The sequence below is a fragment of the Rhodnius prolixus genome, unplaced genomic scaffold (genome assembly GCF_049639745.1).
Source record: "Rhodnius prolixus isolate KJV_2025 unplaced genomic scaffold, Rpr scaffold_4, whole genome shotgun sequence".
NCBI lineage: Eukaryota > Metazoa > Arthropoda > Insecta > Hemiptera > Reduviidae > Rhodnius > Rhodnius prolixus.
In genome coordinates, this window is record NW_027411614.1 from 9,605,482 (window position 1) to 9,623,136 (window position 17,655).

Sequence of the window (17,655 nt, forward strand, 5' to 3'; positions counted from 1 at the left end):
CCTTAACATGTTCAACTATTTAAAGCTAGGTTTAACAACAAAATATCTTATTTTTCCTTTCTCTTACTTGTACGAAGTGGTTGTTTTAACTAGAAACACTTGGAGCACGACTAAGAAATGTCGAACATAGTTCCGGAACTCAGTTTTGGTTGCAGTATTTTTTTAAATTAAGGCACGGCAACACCTGAAGAAATTAGAGCTATTTCCCGGACAGTGCTCTCTTTCGTTACTGACAACATTGTTTAATACAAAAGAAGATCTTACGAACAGAAAATCTAAATGCCACCAGCTGAATTTGAATCCGCTAACTATCCGAGATCTCCGCTAACTATAGTTAATTTTGAAAGTATTATCACTTCCGATTAGAGTCACTAAAATTCAGTATATCTTTCCTGGCGAAAATTAATTTGTTGAGATTTCTCAGAGAATTAATCTGTAAATTGTCCCTTATAGTGCAAGGTTAATGCATGATATCTTTTTTGGCTTTTAAAGCACTGCTGGAATCCGGAAGTAAAAGAAAATCTGTTGACCAGGAAGTCAGGCTTACACAAATAAAATTTTAAGCTAACCTGAAATTTACTTTAAAAATAATTTACTCATTTTTCTCTAAATTAAAGAATTAGAATTGCACAGATATAAACATATTAAAACTGTCCGGTAGGACAGTTGTATAAGGGTTGATCGTCAAAAACTGCACGAAAAATCGTTACGTTGAAAAACACCCAACTTTGACAATTTTTTTCTCTTTTTCTATAAAAGATACAATTCCCAAATTTTCTTTAAAATGTAGGGCAAATCCTCCTTTAAGACTGGATTTTTTTTGTAACAACATATATTAAATAGATTTCGAGAAATACGTTGCTTAAAATGGGCAAAAACGGCTTTTTCAAAAATTGGTCTTCTTCTTCTTCTTCTTCTTGTTGGTGTTGTTGTTACCTTTTTTTTAAAGAACGTAGCGCCTAAACGCGTGAACCGATTTTCATGAATATATATGTTGGTTTGTTTGCAAAGTGCTCTTCAGTGTTCTTAAGAATATGGAGAACTTGTTCAGTTTGATTACCGCACAGTTTTATTATCAGAAGGAAATGGTAGCGGACATTTGTTACATTTTCAGTGTGAACCCTTTCATAAATCTCAGAAACGTGTAACTTTATTTTTAGGGTGTTCAGTTTGAAGATAATTTTTATAATTGGAATTTGAAAAATTGCAAATGAGAATAAATTGTGCGAATGTTCACAGTAAATTCGTTCAGATGGCTGCGATACAATAAAAATAATAAAACGACGTGAACTTAGTTAAAAATAAATAAGTGTAATGAAGTAAGAGCAATATTTAGGTTTTTTTTTAAGTTAGTCAGGTAGGGCCTGAGGCTAGATCTAATACCAGGGTGATGTAAGGCTGATATAAAGGTGTACTAAGGGTTACATCTGTTAATATGGACAGGATGGGCCTTAGGTCAGGTCTTTACATATGAATGTTTAAGCATTTTTATAAAAAGTCTTGGAAGAAACGCGCGTGAATGAATGCTTATCTCTATGCTGCAGTCAGGGTTGCCAGGCCTACTGTTTAATATTCCCTATTACCTTTATATGTTTATTAGTATTATAATTATTACGTAGGCACACACTCCTCCTCGGCAGAGGCCTCCTTGATTACAATGCATGCTAGGGAAAAGGTGTGAAACGTCATATTTAACATAACCTCTTTTAATATGCATCAGTTATTTAATTCGGTTACTTTTTTGGGTTATGCGTTTAAACAAAAAAAGAGTCTTCGGAAGTGGAAGGAATATCTCTGTCGCTTCAAAAAAAAAAAATTCTCAAAAAACCATATTAATTTGGGGGTTATTTTTTTGAAATCTCGTAGCTGAGAACACGGAATGCAAAGTTTATTACATAATTCTCAGCCAGAAACCGCTGCTAAATTTAGCTCCAATTCTGTAAGTGCTACTTAGCAAGCTCTTTGGATTTCATACGGAGGCAAGTATTTGGTCCGTCCTTTAAAGGAAATCTATTCATCGATTGTCTTCCGGCTACGAGTAATATCTACGTCACTTCTCCTTCTTCATTATTTTTTATGTTATTATGCCACTTCTTTTAACCCCATCTGACTTCATGTCACAAGTAGTACTTATTTTTCTGTACGCAAAGGGGATGCTTATATTTCTCAGCTTGTATATTCTTCTAATTCCTGTGGTACTGATTTTTTTCATTCCTTTGGTATTTCTAGAAGCTCTTCTAAAGTAAAGTAAAGTAATTGCCTATTTTTTGCAGGCGGGCTTTACGTCCAACTACCAATTAGGTGACGTGGACGGAGGTGAATAGCAAACATACTTTACTGTTTAAACATTTCTTTCATAAACCATTAAATAAAATCCAAGGCCTAAGACTGGGAAATCGAACCCAGTGCCACAATACATATTAGCTTTACAGGTCTCGCCTTTAACCGCTCGGCTACCGTGGCGCCTTAAAAGCTTTTCTATTTCCTTTGGTTGGACAAATGGTGCTTGTAGCTTAAAAACAAATGAGACTCGTTATTCTGTTCACGGAGTTTTTCAAAGCAGCAAGAATATAAATATCACGAATAAACTCTCTAAAGCAGAACCACTTTTCCAAATTATGGAAAGAGAGTACAGAGAAATTTGGGGTACATCTTAGATTAGAGCAGAGCACTTAAGAGTTAAGGTTGAGTGGAAGAAGGAGATGAAAAAGGACAAGATTTGATGAAAATTATTAAGGCCAGGGCGAGTTATTGACCCTTTAACCCAAACTTTAACTCAATTCCTAGACGACATTTTCTTGAACCTCAATTCCGGTCGAGTAGATTAACTCAAAATAGCTTTTGTTTTAATTTTAGCGGTCATCTGCGCTCTAGTTTTCCCTCATTTTGTAATTTATTTTCTCTAGTAGTGAGTTATTAACAAATATAGCGTGTAAAAGTGTGCACATCAAGATACTCAAATGATTGGTTTTTTTTTTTTTTTCTTTCTTTTGCAATGTTGATAGCCAATAGTAGCTTCTTGGTATTGTCATTTATTGCAGGGCCGTTGAGCTAATATTGATAGCAAAATTGTTTGACAATCAGCTGAGTAGGTAAACATTGGTGAGGTAAACCACATTGCTAGGTTATGTATGATGGAACAAGGTCTAGTTTTTTTGCCATTTAGCTTGACGAAGAGCGGGACAACAGTACAAATAGAGTGAAATATTAATGCGGCCTCATTCCAGCTGGTCGGTTAGAACTTCACAAAGGTAATATCGGCAATAGAGAGAGAGATGTACGGCGTTAAGGAGGGGGTATTGGGCCGAAGAATTGAACACGACGCTTCGCTCTGGTTAGCGTGACTATTGGCATCTCACTCCAGTCTGTGTGTTCGCTGACACCACCAATATTCTTATTTCTATTTTAAAAACTATTTTCATAAACGTATGTTTTTATTATTATTATTCTTCGATATATTAACAAGAACTACAAAATCGTATCAACATAAAGAATAATAGAGAATAATTCAACAGAGATCACCCTTCATTAAAAGTTATACACTATTTTAGATGTTAACCAGTGATTGATTTATTTATAAATCGATAATGTAATCTATTTATGTTTTTAACATTATCTTTAGAACATGAAAATCAAGGGCTGAAATATTTAATTGAAATGAAAACCAACTAAAATATTCAATAATAACCAGATTTTGTTCAAAGCGTAGTGACGCTTTATTATTCTGTTTTGATTCAGTATTTCGTTCGAAAACCGCATTATAAAACAAACATCATACTAAGGCCTAAATAATGATAGTTCTGAGGAGCGTTTGCTGTTGGGTTTTTTGTTTTTATACAAAGGAAGGAAATTATCAGGGTTTTTGTTGGTTTATTTGATTTTTTGTGAATCCATTGATAATGCTTCAATGTAGATAGAATATTTTGGGTTCATATTAACACTGTCACTTCCGGCAAGATACTTTTTGCAGCAAAGGGGTTGATATCGATGGTGTACTGTAGAGATTAATAAGAGATGAAAGTCAATTATTACAAAAAAAAAAAGTCCTCCGTCAACTAGTTTGAATGCAACGGAAATAGTTGTCGTACTTCTTTAGAAACAAATAAAATTGCTATTTTTTAATTGTTACTATTTTAAGGCTAGTTATACGCATTAACAGCGCCTTAAAAATGATCCTGTAACTTAGCATGGAAAATTAATAAAGCTATTCACGCACTTGTCTTGTAAAACGGTCTTATTACTTTAGGAGTAAATTACTTTTCCTCTTCTATTTTTCGGCAGTATCAAATGAAACACATTTTGAAAGATAACAGCGATTAATTGCGTACAAATTCCTGGGAGAACTCATAAGAATTTTCGCCATTTACGCTTCTCTAGGTTTATCTGTTAAGTATACTTTGGTTAAAACTGATAACACCTGGAGAGATCTTCATTGTTAAGAAGACTTAGGTTAAAACCTCTGAATAGTAATTAAAAAAAAGAGAAATAATTCTCCTTAATAAAAATCAATCTAAACCGAAATGGTTCGAGATGGCAAGTTCGAGATATATGATACGCTGAGATTCATATCCATCAAGATGGCTTCGTTTTTTGTAGATATGAGGTTGCTGAACCTGAACGCTACAAATTCACTTCAACAAGTGTGTACAGCCATCAATTCCATTTTGCGCAAACATAAAGCTCCGTATTTACAAAAACTATTATTGTTCCGGTAGTAATCTGTGACAAGGTTAGTGAGCTGGAAAAGATGGTAAGTAATGAGAGTTTAGAAGAGAAAAAAATTTTCAGAAAAAATATTTGGCCTTAAACTGGATAACAGAGTTTGGAAAATAAGAAGGAAACAATAAAGTCAGTGAGCTATACGCTGCATTAGAAATATTAGCAGAAATTACAGGAAAATGGCATGTCTGGCTAGGAGGACATGAAGAGCGCATGGATAAGGATAGGATAGGCAGTAAGTTACTTAGCAATTAACCCGAAGGATGAAGAGAAGTCTGTAAGCCAGGAAGGAGATGGATTGATGGAAGATGATAAGGATATTGCAAAGCTGGGTGTAATCAGATGGAGTTGCAGAGAGGAACGAGTGGAAGAAAGTTACTAAGGAAGCCAGGATTCTACAAATTTTGGGATAATTGGCGGGAAATCCCCAAAAGTTGTATCCTTAAATATTTTCAAAAATTCGATACATCAATAACCTTTTCATAAAAAAAAAGTTTATAGTATAAAAATAAGTAGTTCTTACCTGTCCATTTTTATCCATTTCATTATTGGTAAGTTTCACTTTTTCAAAGGAAACCACTTGTTTACGTAACTGTTCACCGGTGAAGGGTGAATCTGGATGTAAATATAGGCGACAGGGTGCCGGCGGATCTGCTTTGCCAGCCACCAGCCACGAGGAGCGATGGTAGGCATACCTATATCTCTTGTTGTCCACTGGTACTATGTCCATCAGTACGGCGTACCTTTGGTCTGGTCGGATGCCGCTAAATGATACTCGTACCGTTGGGAACATCCGTCTGGAAAAGAAAACAAAAAGAAATTAGCTTTGGATTGGTCGTAGTGTATATTCCTTAAAGAAAGAAGAAATCCTGGAAATATAAAAAAAATTCCAAGGGAATCAAATATTGAGAAAATTCAAAGAAAGAGTTTCTTGCGTAAGTGTATCTCGTGACATTTTTTAATTAATGAAATACGTACTGTTTTTTGTAATTAATTTGTCAGATGAACTATGGAAAGAAGTTGATTTATTAAATCATTTTCTCTGACGAATGCTTTATCATCTCGTTTATAATAATAATTTCTTGATGCTAGTGTTAAACGCTTTTAGCTTTTAGCAGGTGCCATAAATTAAAATATCTCTAAAATATTTACCATAATTTAACATAATCATATACATTTATATTTTCATATAAAGAAATGAAAGTGAATGATTCTGATCTGTGATAAAATGTGTGTACGGATAGAGAGGAGATATTTAAAAGAAAAATTAATGGCTACCTAAGAACTGAATGAGTCCTGTTCTCTTATAAACGACCTTAACGCGAAGTTAAGACACTTATTCTTGGTCTATAGAAAACATCTCGCCGAGCAGGTATATCTAGTTTGTACTAAGTGATCTGTTGATGGTTCAAAGTGTTTCACAACTTCTACAAGTTGTTGGACAACATCTTCTAAAATGTGGAGATAAAAATTTCTAATTAGAGGCAGATCTTGTTCCTAAAGTGTTTGCTCTTGAAATGGCTGAGTTGAGGAATCATGAGGTATCGAAAGGTGTTTTGCATGGAGATAGTATTTCACCTCTACTCGTTGCTATTTTCATTGATGATATTGAAAGCTTTATGCAACATAATCATTGCAGTGCTGTTGAAATTGACCACTTCAACGGTTTACTTTCCCATTTTTATACGCTGATGACTTGGTATTATTATCTAATTCGCCAGTGGGACTTTAAAAAAAATTATCATAAGCTTGGAATTAAATCAAAAATCATTATCTTCAAGAAAGACAGCGATAATGTAACTAAGGGAACTTTATATTATTCGAAAGAAAAAATTGAGGCTGTGGATTCCTTTAAATAACTAGGTATTTTATATTTATATTATAAAGATATGATTTCGAGAGCTGTAGTAGCAGTATCGGCTGCTAAAAGGTTTCTATTTGGCTCAAAACTTACTTTTTGGTAGTTCTATTTGTTCTATACTGCTTTATGGTAGCGAAATCTGGACACTTAATTATACTAAACACAGATTGAAATGGTACAGACAATGCTCATCAAATCATTATTTTCGTCGGCAACGTAACACTGCTGGTTGGTTATATGATCAGGATGGAGACTGAAAGAGCCAAATTGAAGTACTCTTGTTTTTAAACGTGCGCTAATTGGTTATAGTGACAAATTACCCAAACTTTTTTATAATAAACTGCTGCAAATGAATAGTTCAAACGCTACATATTGTAAAATATAACTGGGTATCCCAGATAAAGATTATAAGATCAACTGAACGGCCTTGAACTTTGTCCGTTATGTAACCACGAAACAGAGAATTTGGAGCATTTTTTAATCAGCTGTTCGGCCTAACCGAGCAATCAAGCAAAAGTACCTTTTAAAATACTTTCCACTTTCTGCTGAAAATGAACTAATTGTTTAAGAAATCTCATATTATAGTTGTTTATAAATTCACTGTTAACTATTTAAATTTTAGAAAATCTTTGTTACAATTATAGATTTGTTTTATTTTCGTTTTTTAACATTAATAATTCTGATTTACTTTTGATGATGCTTACATTATTTAGTTTTACTTTTTTTTTCAAATAACAATAGACCATCTATTTACTTATTACTTCTATTGTTATTAATTAATAAATATATAAATATCAATATTAATCCTTTGGGATGTAATATGAAATAAAATGTATGTTACATTACTGCTGACCATCTATATTAAACAAAACTGTATTCTTAAGGATGTAAAATAAATAAATAGAAAATTAAATTAAATGAAACTAAAAATATTTTATTATTTGTAGATTATGAATGAAAATAAATGAAAAAAAGGTTGGTCACACTGCTAAGATAACCTTAATTTACCAGCTGATCTATGTACCTAGCCAGTTACCGTCGGCCATCTTTAACTCGTTAGAAGTGTCTCCTTATTTTTTAAGTGAATATTAGTACGTGATAAGTAAAGATCTATTTTATAAATAGTGTTTAAGTTATACTTAGTGCGTGATATACAGTTTTAGTGCGAATAGTGTTGTGAATTGTTTTAAATAGTGACAAGTGTCAAGTGCTATGGTACTGGTGATCTGTTGAGATGCTGTTGGACTTTTATATTTTTTAAACGAAGTAAGTCTTTATTATCAATAACTTATTTTAAATTTCAATTATGTTTTTATTATTCTTGCATGAAAATAGCATGTTATCAATGAATTATTACTTACAAAGTAATATTTCTGCTACGAATTGACTATGTTCAGTGTTGGTTAATTCTTTAATTTTGATTACTAGAAGTATACTTGAATATTTTTTTCTTTATCGACTATATCCTCAAAATTAGCATTTTTGTACCCCCAATTTGTGTTTAGTAATTGACTTCTAATCCATTTTAATGTATTCCTTCACTTTTTAATCAACTTTGAGTTCAAAATTAGCATTCATTGTTTTCCCAAAGTGTTTTTTCTGGAATAGATTCTTAAGCTTGTGTTTTTTTTTTGTATTTATTTTTTAACATTTTATTTTTAATCTACTTTGAGTTGAAATTTGGCATCTTTTGTTTTTCTACATTTCGAAACCTTTTAGATGTATTTAAGTCTTAAGTAACAAGATGAGAAATATTATCTCTTTAATCTTTACTAGTAGAAGTAACTATTAACACCATGTTTATCAAGTCATTCACTGCTGACAATCCTGCGATATTTTATCAATTTCTCTCAAGCGTAATTATGGTAAAAATACATCTACTTTTTTAGATGACTGTGTTTTTATTATCACGAAATCCATTCCATGAATTTGTAGTTTCTGCTGAACGAAGAGACGTTCAGTGAGTTATGTTTTTAGCGGTTTAGGTAGTCGGTTGCTAGCTGTTTTCCAAATTTGACAGGGGTATTTTCAGAACAGGTTTTAGCAGTGTCTTGTTCGTTATTGTTGAGGTTTTTATGTTAAGTAGATATTACTATTACTGTCCCAGTTGGGTTATAATGGTTGCAGTTTTGTGTTGAAGTGTCGACGTCCAGAGTTACTTCGAGCTAGCACACTTCTTGATCTTTCTGTTTCTATGAGATTTCTCTAACCAATTCTTCCTGTCAAACTTTATGAAAATCGGGCTAAGATTTATAGAGTTATTAGCATTAACAGTCTTCAAAAAAATAAAAACTCTTCATTATTAGAAAAAATATTCTGGAATTGCATTCAACTGGGCTACAGATTAGTACACAGAGACCCTGGAAAAGCGTTTTGGTGAATGAAAACCAGTTTCACTCCCGACAGTACTGCTGAATATATTGCGTTTTTTGGTTTTTATCAATTTTACCAGCTTTTTATTAGATTTTTCACTGCAATCGGTATCGAGGGAGTTATAAAACACCATCACAATTACTGGGGAATTGTTTGTGCGGGGCGAGTGGAAGAACCAAAAGAGTGATAGCGAAGCGAGTGGGTGAAGCCGTGTGAAAACAAAATGGGGAAATACTGTGGCTGCAGTCGATTAGCTATCGGTAATTGTTATCGGCTATCGGGTGATAGGCGAATGAGTTTCGTTCGCTCTTTACGGCTATGTATTCTCATGACATATATTGGCGTAGAGGTAGAAGCGATATTCTGTTTGCGATTGGCTTGGCGGAAGAGGGAAAATTGGCCACATTTGTTTTTGTATACTCCAGTGGCCGTTTACCAGTAGAACAAACATTTCCAGCGATCGCAATCGGAAAGAGAACGGCCCATGGGGTGAACCAGAGAATTTAGGGATGCCGCTAATTAAAATCTAATGGGTTAATGACAATTTTCTCTTTTCGTTTTGGGGCTACACCACTCTACTGATACCCACAGAACGCTTTCACAACACAACACACGTACGCACGTGCCTTACCGTGCCTCAGCCTATCTCAAAAATATAGTTATCAAAGCTAGCCGACTGATCAACTCGGGCAAGGTTTATATCGCCAGTTTGATGTATGAACCGTCGTCAATCAATCCCATCCTCTTGTAGCGGGTACAGATTTGATTTGTAGAAAAGATAACGGATATCCTACTAATATTTTTCATGGTTTTTCCGGCAAAAATCTAAATATGAATAATATAAAAACAAAAATTAATATTCAAAATTATTTTATATAAAACTTCCTCTTTTTAAAATTGAAATGTTTCTGATCAATAATCATCAAAAATTGAAGTGTTCCAAGATGATGGAACTTGGAGCTCATCATGTTCTTCTAAGGAAGTAGAATTTCCCCTCCTCTTCTGTGCAATATCCTTCGTATTCACTTCCTGTTCAAAATAATAACTCATAAAAATTGTAATTTATTGCGTGAAAATGAACTTCTTAATCTTTATCGAAGACCATTTGCATTTTTAACAAAATGACGCACCGATATTTGTGTACACACTTGTAAGTATCTCTTATAATTAACTTAGCGAGGGAATTGTGATCCTATAATGTCTTCAATCCATCCTTAGTTGTAGTGCATATAAAATGTAAGTGATCTAGCTTAGCGTTTGAATCAGATCACCAAACTCGCCATAAAAATCTGTTTTTTTTTTTTTTCAAATGTTTCCTGATAATCTGGAGATAAAATACAAAATATAGGGTTATAAATGTATAAAAGGAGAACAGTCTATTAGCCCAAATTATGGCAAACTTTATAATTTTTCTTTTCTTGCTGTAAAATTTCTTAAATTTTGCACGTTTAACGAAAAGATATAGACTTATTCTGTGATTTGGGGATACCAACTGGTATTTATACTGTAGCCACTTTCTGCGCTTACTGACAAACCAACTTAAATTATTTCTATTTTATGATTTCTACACTTCGTTTCATCCTACCTCTGGACTGATTAAATACAGATCTCTGGTATCTTTGGAAGTTGTTATACTGCTAAAAGTTTGTAAACATTTTACTTCTTAATTCTTTTAAACAAACAAAAAATAATAGTAATTAAAAAAAAAGTAATTTTCGTGTTAAACCAATTAATTCTATTCCGTTTTGATGAAGAGGCTAGTGAGAGAGAAAGAAATAAACAGGAAGTGAGATGCGTGCTATTTTTCCAACCTTTCATTATCAGTGACCTGCACATCATCACCTCCTATTATCTGTCTAATTTATAGGCATTTTTCTAGTATCAGAAGATATAAGAACTTTTCGTGCTACAGTGTTCTAATTTTGTAGAAGAACATCATATAACTGTAGTTTTCTAATATCAGAATTGCTAATTATTATAATCGATGACAGAGATAGCAAGACATTGTTATTCCTTTTTTTTCCTTTTAGTCAAAAAATATTTCTTGAGTCTACTATGAACAGAACAGAACTTTCTAGGCGCATCTGCATAGACTATACTTGATCAATCGTTAACTAGTTGAATAAAGAGAATTTTGATTTTTTTATGGAATGATTATGAAACATGCATTGATTTCGGAAGTCTTTAGAAAGGTCTTAAAAAATAGTTAATAAAAATAAAAGTAGGAATATCTGAGAAAGGTCATTATCAAATGTACAAAAATCATCTCTAAAAAAATTGAACGACAGGAAAATTCGAGAAAAGTTATTAGAGTATCAAAACCCAGAGGGGAGAGAGCCCCCCCAAAAAAGATGTACTTGAAAACCGATTGGTTTGAAACTCATATCCTCCAATCAAATCTTTTAATGACAGTTCTCCATTTGTACCTCAAGCTCAACAACCAAAACCATCAGCCATTGAATAGCTAGACCGGATATTACTCCATCACTAACAATATAATTAGCAAGTGATGATGAGAGTTAGACAATGAAATCAAAGGAAATGGGAAATCTGTTGATTGATGTCTTCATTGTAACCATTGTTCTACTCGGGGGGGGGGGTCCATTTTGTTTTTTATAAATGTTTTTGTAGTCTCTTGACGAGTTATTTTTTACTTTTTCTTACTTTACTGAGGAAGAGAAGGGGTTATTATAATCTTATAATCGTGCAAATTTTGAGCTTTTCCTGGAAATATCCAATTTGAGGTCCTCGAGATTTCAAAAAAGTGGTTTCTAATAAGCTGATCCTGCTCTTTATCTCTTTTATCTTCAATTAGCGCATCGTTCCTGGAAAACTTGCTAGAAAAGTAGTTGGCAAGGAGAAAATAAAGGTTGTTTTTGTTGTAAAGGAATTTTATGGAAGATCTTGTTGTTATCTTTCTCTCCTACTTCTCAGTGGTTCTTTGAAAAGTTCGAATTAAAAATTCTTCAATATTCTGCCCAGCGACCTTAATGCAAAGTAATGCACTTTAATAAATAAGGTGAATGCTAAAATGCACTACCACTTTTATGTTTTTGAATTATATATGTACTTCGAAGTAAATATTTAAAATAAGCCAGTGGCTAAGTGGTAGACTTGTGTGCCTGTTTGGCTTAGTGAACAAAGTTAGTTAGTGAGAGCTTCCGTTAATAAGTGCGCCGGAAGCCACCGGTATCATATATCATGGCCGTTCGCTTTGTGCTAATGAATTAACGGTTTTAGTGAATTGGTAAAAGCCTATTATCCACGCACTGACCGCTGGAATATGGCGGCAGAGCAGGAGTTGGTGCTGGAGTGGTGAGGGAGGGGGCGGACGGGCCCATGGTGTTCGTGCGTGTCAGTCGGTGTGATTAGTGCATCTGGGAGCTAATCTTTTGAATCTGGATTCCTAATTTCACCAAAACTAAATTAGAGTTAATTATTTGATCCATTGATGCACAAATCTTTTAACCATGGGTTAGCCGTGGATGTTATTATACTTTAAAGGTTGTACGAGGTTATCTTTAATATTCGTGCTTCTCCATACCTGTTCTGTTTTGAGGGAATTGAAGGAAAATCTTGATGTAAGATAAAACTACGTCAAGAATTCTTCGTTGGATGTTAAGTGAAAAACTAACCAATTTGAAAATCACATATTGATAAAAACGTAGATCAAGCAAAGAAGATTGTATTTAGGAAATTCTAAACTCTAAGCTTACTGTTCCCTCGAACCTTTTCTGTGCCATGTAGGCCTCTAACAGCGTTCTTTTGTCATAGGCAGCACTATCTATTTCCGGTCGGTAAGCCGTCAGGCTCCCTAGAAATAAAAAAAAATCAAAGGAACCAATTAGACTTCAACCCGTTGCATCCGCGGGAGAGTCTAATGCACTAATTCCTCACTAGATATCTTGAGTCAGCATGTGCTGTTCGAGACTTTAACTTAAGTGAAGTCGAAATCACTGCACCAAACTGATTATTCTTGCTTTTATGGCGGATGAAAGTCTAGACTTTTCTTTTTTTCTGAAAAATTGATTTTTGGCGCGTAGCTATCAAATTTTTTCCTCTGTCAATATTATTTCTCGACTCTTCTCTACTGTATAAAATGTTAAAAAGCATGGATGTAATTTCAAATTTTTTAATGAATCTTTTTGGTTTTCTTCTTAACTTCCTCCAAAAATGGCTCCCACTTTTTTTCTTTGAACACTGAATACTGTTTTACGGTAAAATTGCTTTTCGAAGGATTCTTGTCAATCTGAGCTCCCAGCTGGTAGCATTATATTGCAACATGGTCCTCTCAGAGGATAGAAAGGAATTGCCTAATGTAAACGAGTAGATGCTCATCCTGGATTTGTGAGCATTGGAGTGATCATTTGTAAAATAAAATTGTAGGAATTGCAACCAGATAAATGGCTTACAGATTTTAATTTAATTTTGGCTCAAATATGATCTTAAAAGTACAATTTATATAACTTTTAACCTCGAACACGCGGACAAACATGAACAGTAATTATTAATGGGTTTATTCGGTTTTCAGTGTTGTATTTTGTGTTAGCTTGTAGAAGATAATGATCAGTAATATTGGTTCACCTGCTCCTAGTTCAGCTCACCAATACGTGAAACCTCTCTTCGGGTGCCATGTATGTGTACACTGGAAGTGTGTAATGTGTTCCGTGTACGCATGTCCTGTCGATATTTTCAAAAGCAGCTGGATATATGTTTAACTGAATTTCCGTTTCTAAAGTTATCAATCATTTTAGAAAAATATTATCTAATTAATATGGGAGATAGTTTCTGTCTGAATACTACCCGAGTATTTTTTTTACTTAAGTGTTAGTTCAAATCGTTCATGATTAGTTTAATTTTGAAGTTTTACTGCCATATCAAGCATTACTTCTGTGCATACCTTGATTAATTTAGAGCAAAATTAATTGATTGATCATAGAGTACGACTTGTTATTCTGAATAAATAGTACTCAAAAAATTAACAGAAATCAACTTTAATGAAATATTGAGCATCAGTTACTCGATTGAATATTTTGAGTCACAGAAGTGTTGTCAAAGTAATGACTCCATTCTAGTCTAGTTTTTATTTAAATTTTGGAATCTAGAGATCGAAATATTTTGTACTAAGTGTCGGCAGCAGTGTTATTCGTTTAATAATTAAAAGCCGGAAATGTTTCGAAACTACCAAGGCTACTTTACAGACTCCTTATACTCCTCATTAAGGATATAAACTATATTTAAAAACTATCGTCTGAGATCAATGAATTAAAAAGGTATATTTCTTTCTCTAAAAAATTGGTTTCATTTTGTCTTATAGTCTTGATCGAAGCTTATAGCAGTGATTTGTCAGTGAGGTTGTAAGGAGTAGTGAAGACAATGACGCAGCCTTTACGAGTGTACAGTGACGCAGTAAAAATGTCAAATCAATAATGACGATGATGTGACGTATTTGGCTGACTTGAACACAAAAAAAATCTATGTTTTTACGAATAATTTACTACATAGCAATTTGCAAAATTTGTCTCCGATAAATTTTTCTTGCTATTTAAAATCAAATTCTCATTCTTGTACTTAACAAATGCGGCATTTTTTTAATATGTACTTATTTTTATTCTTATCCAAATTCGTAAAATTTAAATAAGTAAATTTGGTGCACTCGAAACTTAGAGGTTATATTCAATTAAACATTATATTGACTAAAGAATGTTTTAGTGCCCTGAGATGCAAGCTTAAGATTATGTTTTTCAGGCCTTGGTAAACTTACACTAATAATTGCCAGGGTAGAGATGAAATTTCAGGAAAAACTTAAGCTCATAAAGTTTCTCGCTTTTCCACAAAGTATACTATGTGATATTTCTATATTGTAAAGAGTGACGAACTGATAAAAGTACAACGGCCGCTATCAAACACAAAGACACCATGTAACCGACAGCCGAGTTGGTTAAAAAAAAAAAAAATTACAAAAGCTGCGTGTAAGCTTATCTAAGCTGTGTAAACAGGCTTTTCGAAAATTGTACACCGTCCGAGTGAGACACAGGTTAATGGGGGGGAATGTTATAGGGGTCCCCGACGTAGCTGGGGGTATGGTTCACAGTTGTGCTTGGCCGTTACCTCCTTCTCTAACTTTACCCGAATTATTACCAACTTGGCGATAATGAACACGCGAACTATAAAATATGAGCTAGAAGTTGAAAAGAAAAAGAAATAAAAGTGAAAAAAAAAACTTGTTCCACTGGCTCCTTCTTAAAGTCCCAATTTCCTTCAATTTCAGTTCCCTGACAGCTTAACATTTCAGCTAATCTCTAGATGAGAACAGAAAAAGAGCTGATTACAAATTGTACTTGTTTTTTATAAACTTGATAGAGTATTTTATATATTTACGTAGTAATATATTTCAAATTAGGTAAATGGAGTATTTCAGTCATTTCAAATTTTCCATTTCGACTTTTTTCCAAAAATAAGTTTCGAGGCCTCCTGGACAAGGCTTCAAGATTCTCTTGAAGACCAACCATTACACAATGATAGGTTAGGATCGTTTTAGTTAATCTGCGCATTAGAAATTCCACCCTACTTGCTAATTGAGCTACTTCTAGCCAAAACAAAATATTCTTTCTTGTGAGGGGTATAAGATATTTCATGAACAGCTGGACAAATATCTACAAAAAGATTTTTTGAATATATAGTAGTTTTGAAGCCAAAGGGCAGTTGAAAGACAATGGCCTGGAAGATGCAATAAAATCTATTGTCATTACTAAAATATAAAAGAAGTATAAGAAAAAAAGTTCAATATCTTATAAGAAGTTTTAATTTAACTTGCACCTTTATAGATATAGGTGCAGGATGAGCTACAGTTGCCGCTGGTAATTATAATAATATCAAGGGTAACTGCTTCTTTTTGTTAGCGTTTAATTCATGCGGGCCCAGCTCTCACAATATTATCGCTGACCTTTACAGTCGTACCAATTAGCAGACAGATCTTTGTCCCGTCTATTAACGTTCCCATCATTTATCCTATCTGCCTTAACGATTATTTCTTAGCCACAGTCAATTTCATCTTAAAAACAAAACGATTCCACTAAATCTGTATATAATTTCAGATTTACCTTCACCCTTTGACTTGATATTTTTTTAATTTAATTAAGCAAAGATATTACTCTTATAAATTGTTCTTTTTTTTATAACATCTAAAGTTATTGGCGCCCGGAGCTTTTTTCAGTGCACTGCCGGCCTCCGGACAGTGTTCTCTCGTTACACTGTCCATCACCGGACAGTAAGCTGTAAGAAGCTCCAAGGAAGAGAAAATCTAAAGGCCCGCGTGGGAGTCCATACGCTAACCGCATAGCTAATCCCTTCCCAATTGTTATCTTTGTATTTTATTCCCGCGTGGAGTGTCCAGGTTCAAATCCAGCTAACTGTTCTTAGATTTTTCTCTTCCTAGTAGCTTCTTATAGCTCGCTGTCTGGTGATGTACACTTTTGTACGCACCGAGAGAGAGATCATTTTCCGGGGGTCGGCACTGAAAAAAAAGCTCCTATCTATGGTCTCAGATGATATAATTAAAATTATCATATAATTAATGATTGAAATAAAGCAAACTTGTAGAATAACTGTTGATTTCTTCCGTAACACTAAAGCATTTTCTTGCGGCTCTCCGATTGTTCATAAATGAATGAAATTCACACCCTAGAAAACCCTTGAACACTCTTGTTGTGTGTTATTCTGTGCCCTTCCCATCGCGGAAGTTATAACAGATATTTTAGGATGTAATGATTCGATTTTGAATGGGTGAAAGAGGAAATAAAAAAAATAACTTTTATCAAAAAAATCGGAGTAAGCATAGATTTGATGTTATGTTTCAAGAAGCCTCATATCTGTTTCTATCGATATGTTTAAAAATTAATCAACTTTACTTAAAGGCTGTCTCCAAAGTTACGTGATTTGATTGAAAAAAAATCTTGTATCGATTTGTTTTTGACTATTAATTTTTATAAACTTCTGATACTTTGTGTAAGTTAGCTAAAGGAGCAGTTTTCATTATTTTTTTAACAGTTAAACTGCTAAAGCCTCAAGTTAACCTATATTCTAAACTCAGAACCTATTGTAACCTTCAGCGGTTATGCTTTTCTCTAAGTTTACAACTTTTATAAAAGTTTTTCCCCTAGTTTCCCATTAGAATTTTGTTGTGTAAATATCGGCGATCCGTTAACTGGGAGGGAATGATAAGGCCACAAACCAAAATAGAAAAACAAAATGTAGACAACCAGACGGAGGAGTAAGTAAGAAGTTAATTGGCCAAAGGAACAAACGCTGAAGATAATAGCCGGGTCTGTAAGTAGCGCACGTCATGTTTTTTTTCAGCGTTTTATTTGTTGGATAGGGGGCGGCAGAGGCGGTTCGCTTAGTGTTATCTCCTCTCTAGTTTTCACACGATATCCGCTCATCCTTTCGGCCACTTTCATGTGTCCGCCCTTCAGCGGCCACCCTTCTCATACCCCACTATCCGCTCACTAATAGAGTTCTGACTTGCCAAATTATAGTCGTCCTTTACAATTTACCTTGTCTTTAACAAATTACACGCAGAGCGTTTTCTTTTTTTTTTTTCTTTTTTTTTAATTGACTTCCCTTTAGTTTTATTGACGTAACAACATGTGAGATTCAGCAGGCAATCTTTCTTTTTATCGTAAAAAAACAAAACAGAATTG

At 33.8% G+C, this 17,655-nt stretch overlaps 1 protein-coding gene and 1 long non-coding RNA gene across 5 annotated transcripts in view; one reads left to right on the plus strand and one right to left on the minus strand.

The window, feature by feature from the left end:
* Positions 1-17,655, plus strand: part of LOC141456206 (uncharacterized) — a 304,563-nt gene that overhangs the window by 160,060 nt on the left and 126,848 nt on the right. The gene's annotated exons all lie outside the window — the stretch shown is intronic.
* Positions 1-17,655, minus strand: part of LOC141456203 (T-box transcription factor TBX20-like) — a 159,443-nt gene that overhangs the window by 58,233 nt on the left and 83,555 nt on the right. For both annotated transcript variants that reach the window (XM_074131952.1, XM_074131953.1), the window contains exon 3: positions 5,243-5,516. In XM_074131952.1, coding sequence (XP_073988053.1) covers positions 5,243-5,516 — 274 coding nt within the window. The remainder of the gene's footprint in view (positions 1-5,242; positions 5,517-17,655) is intronic.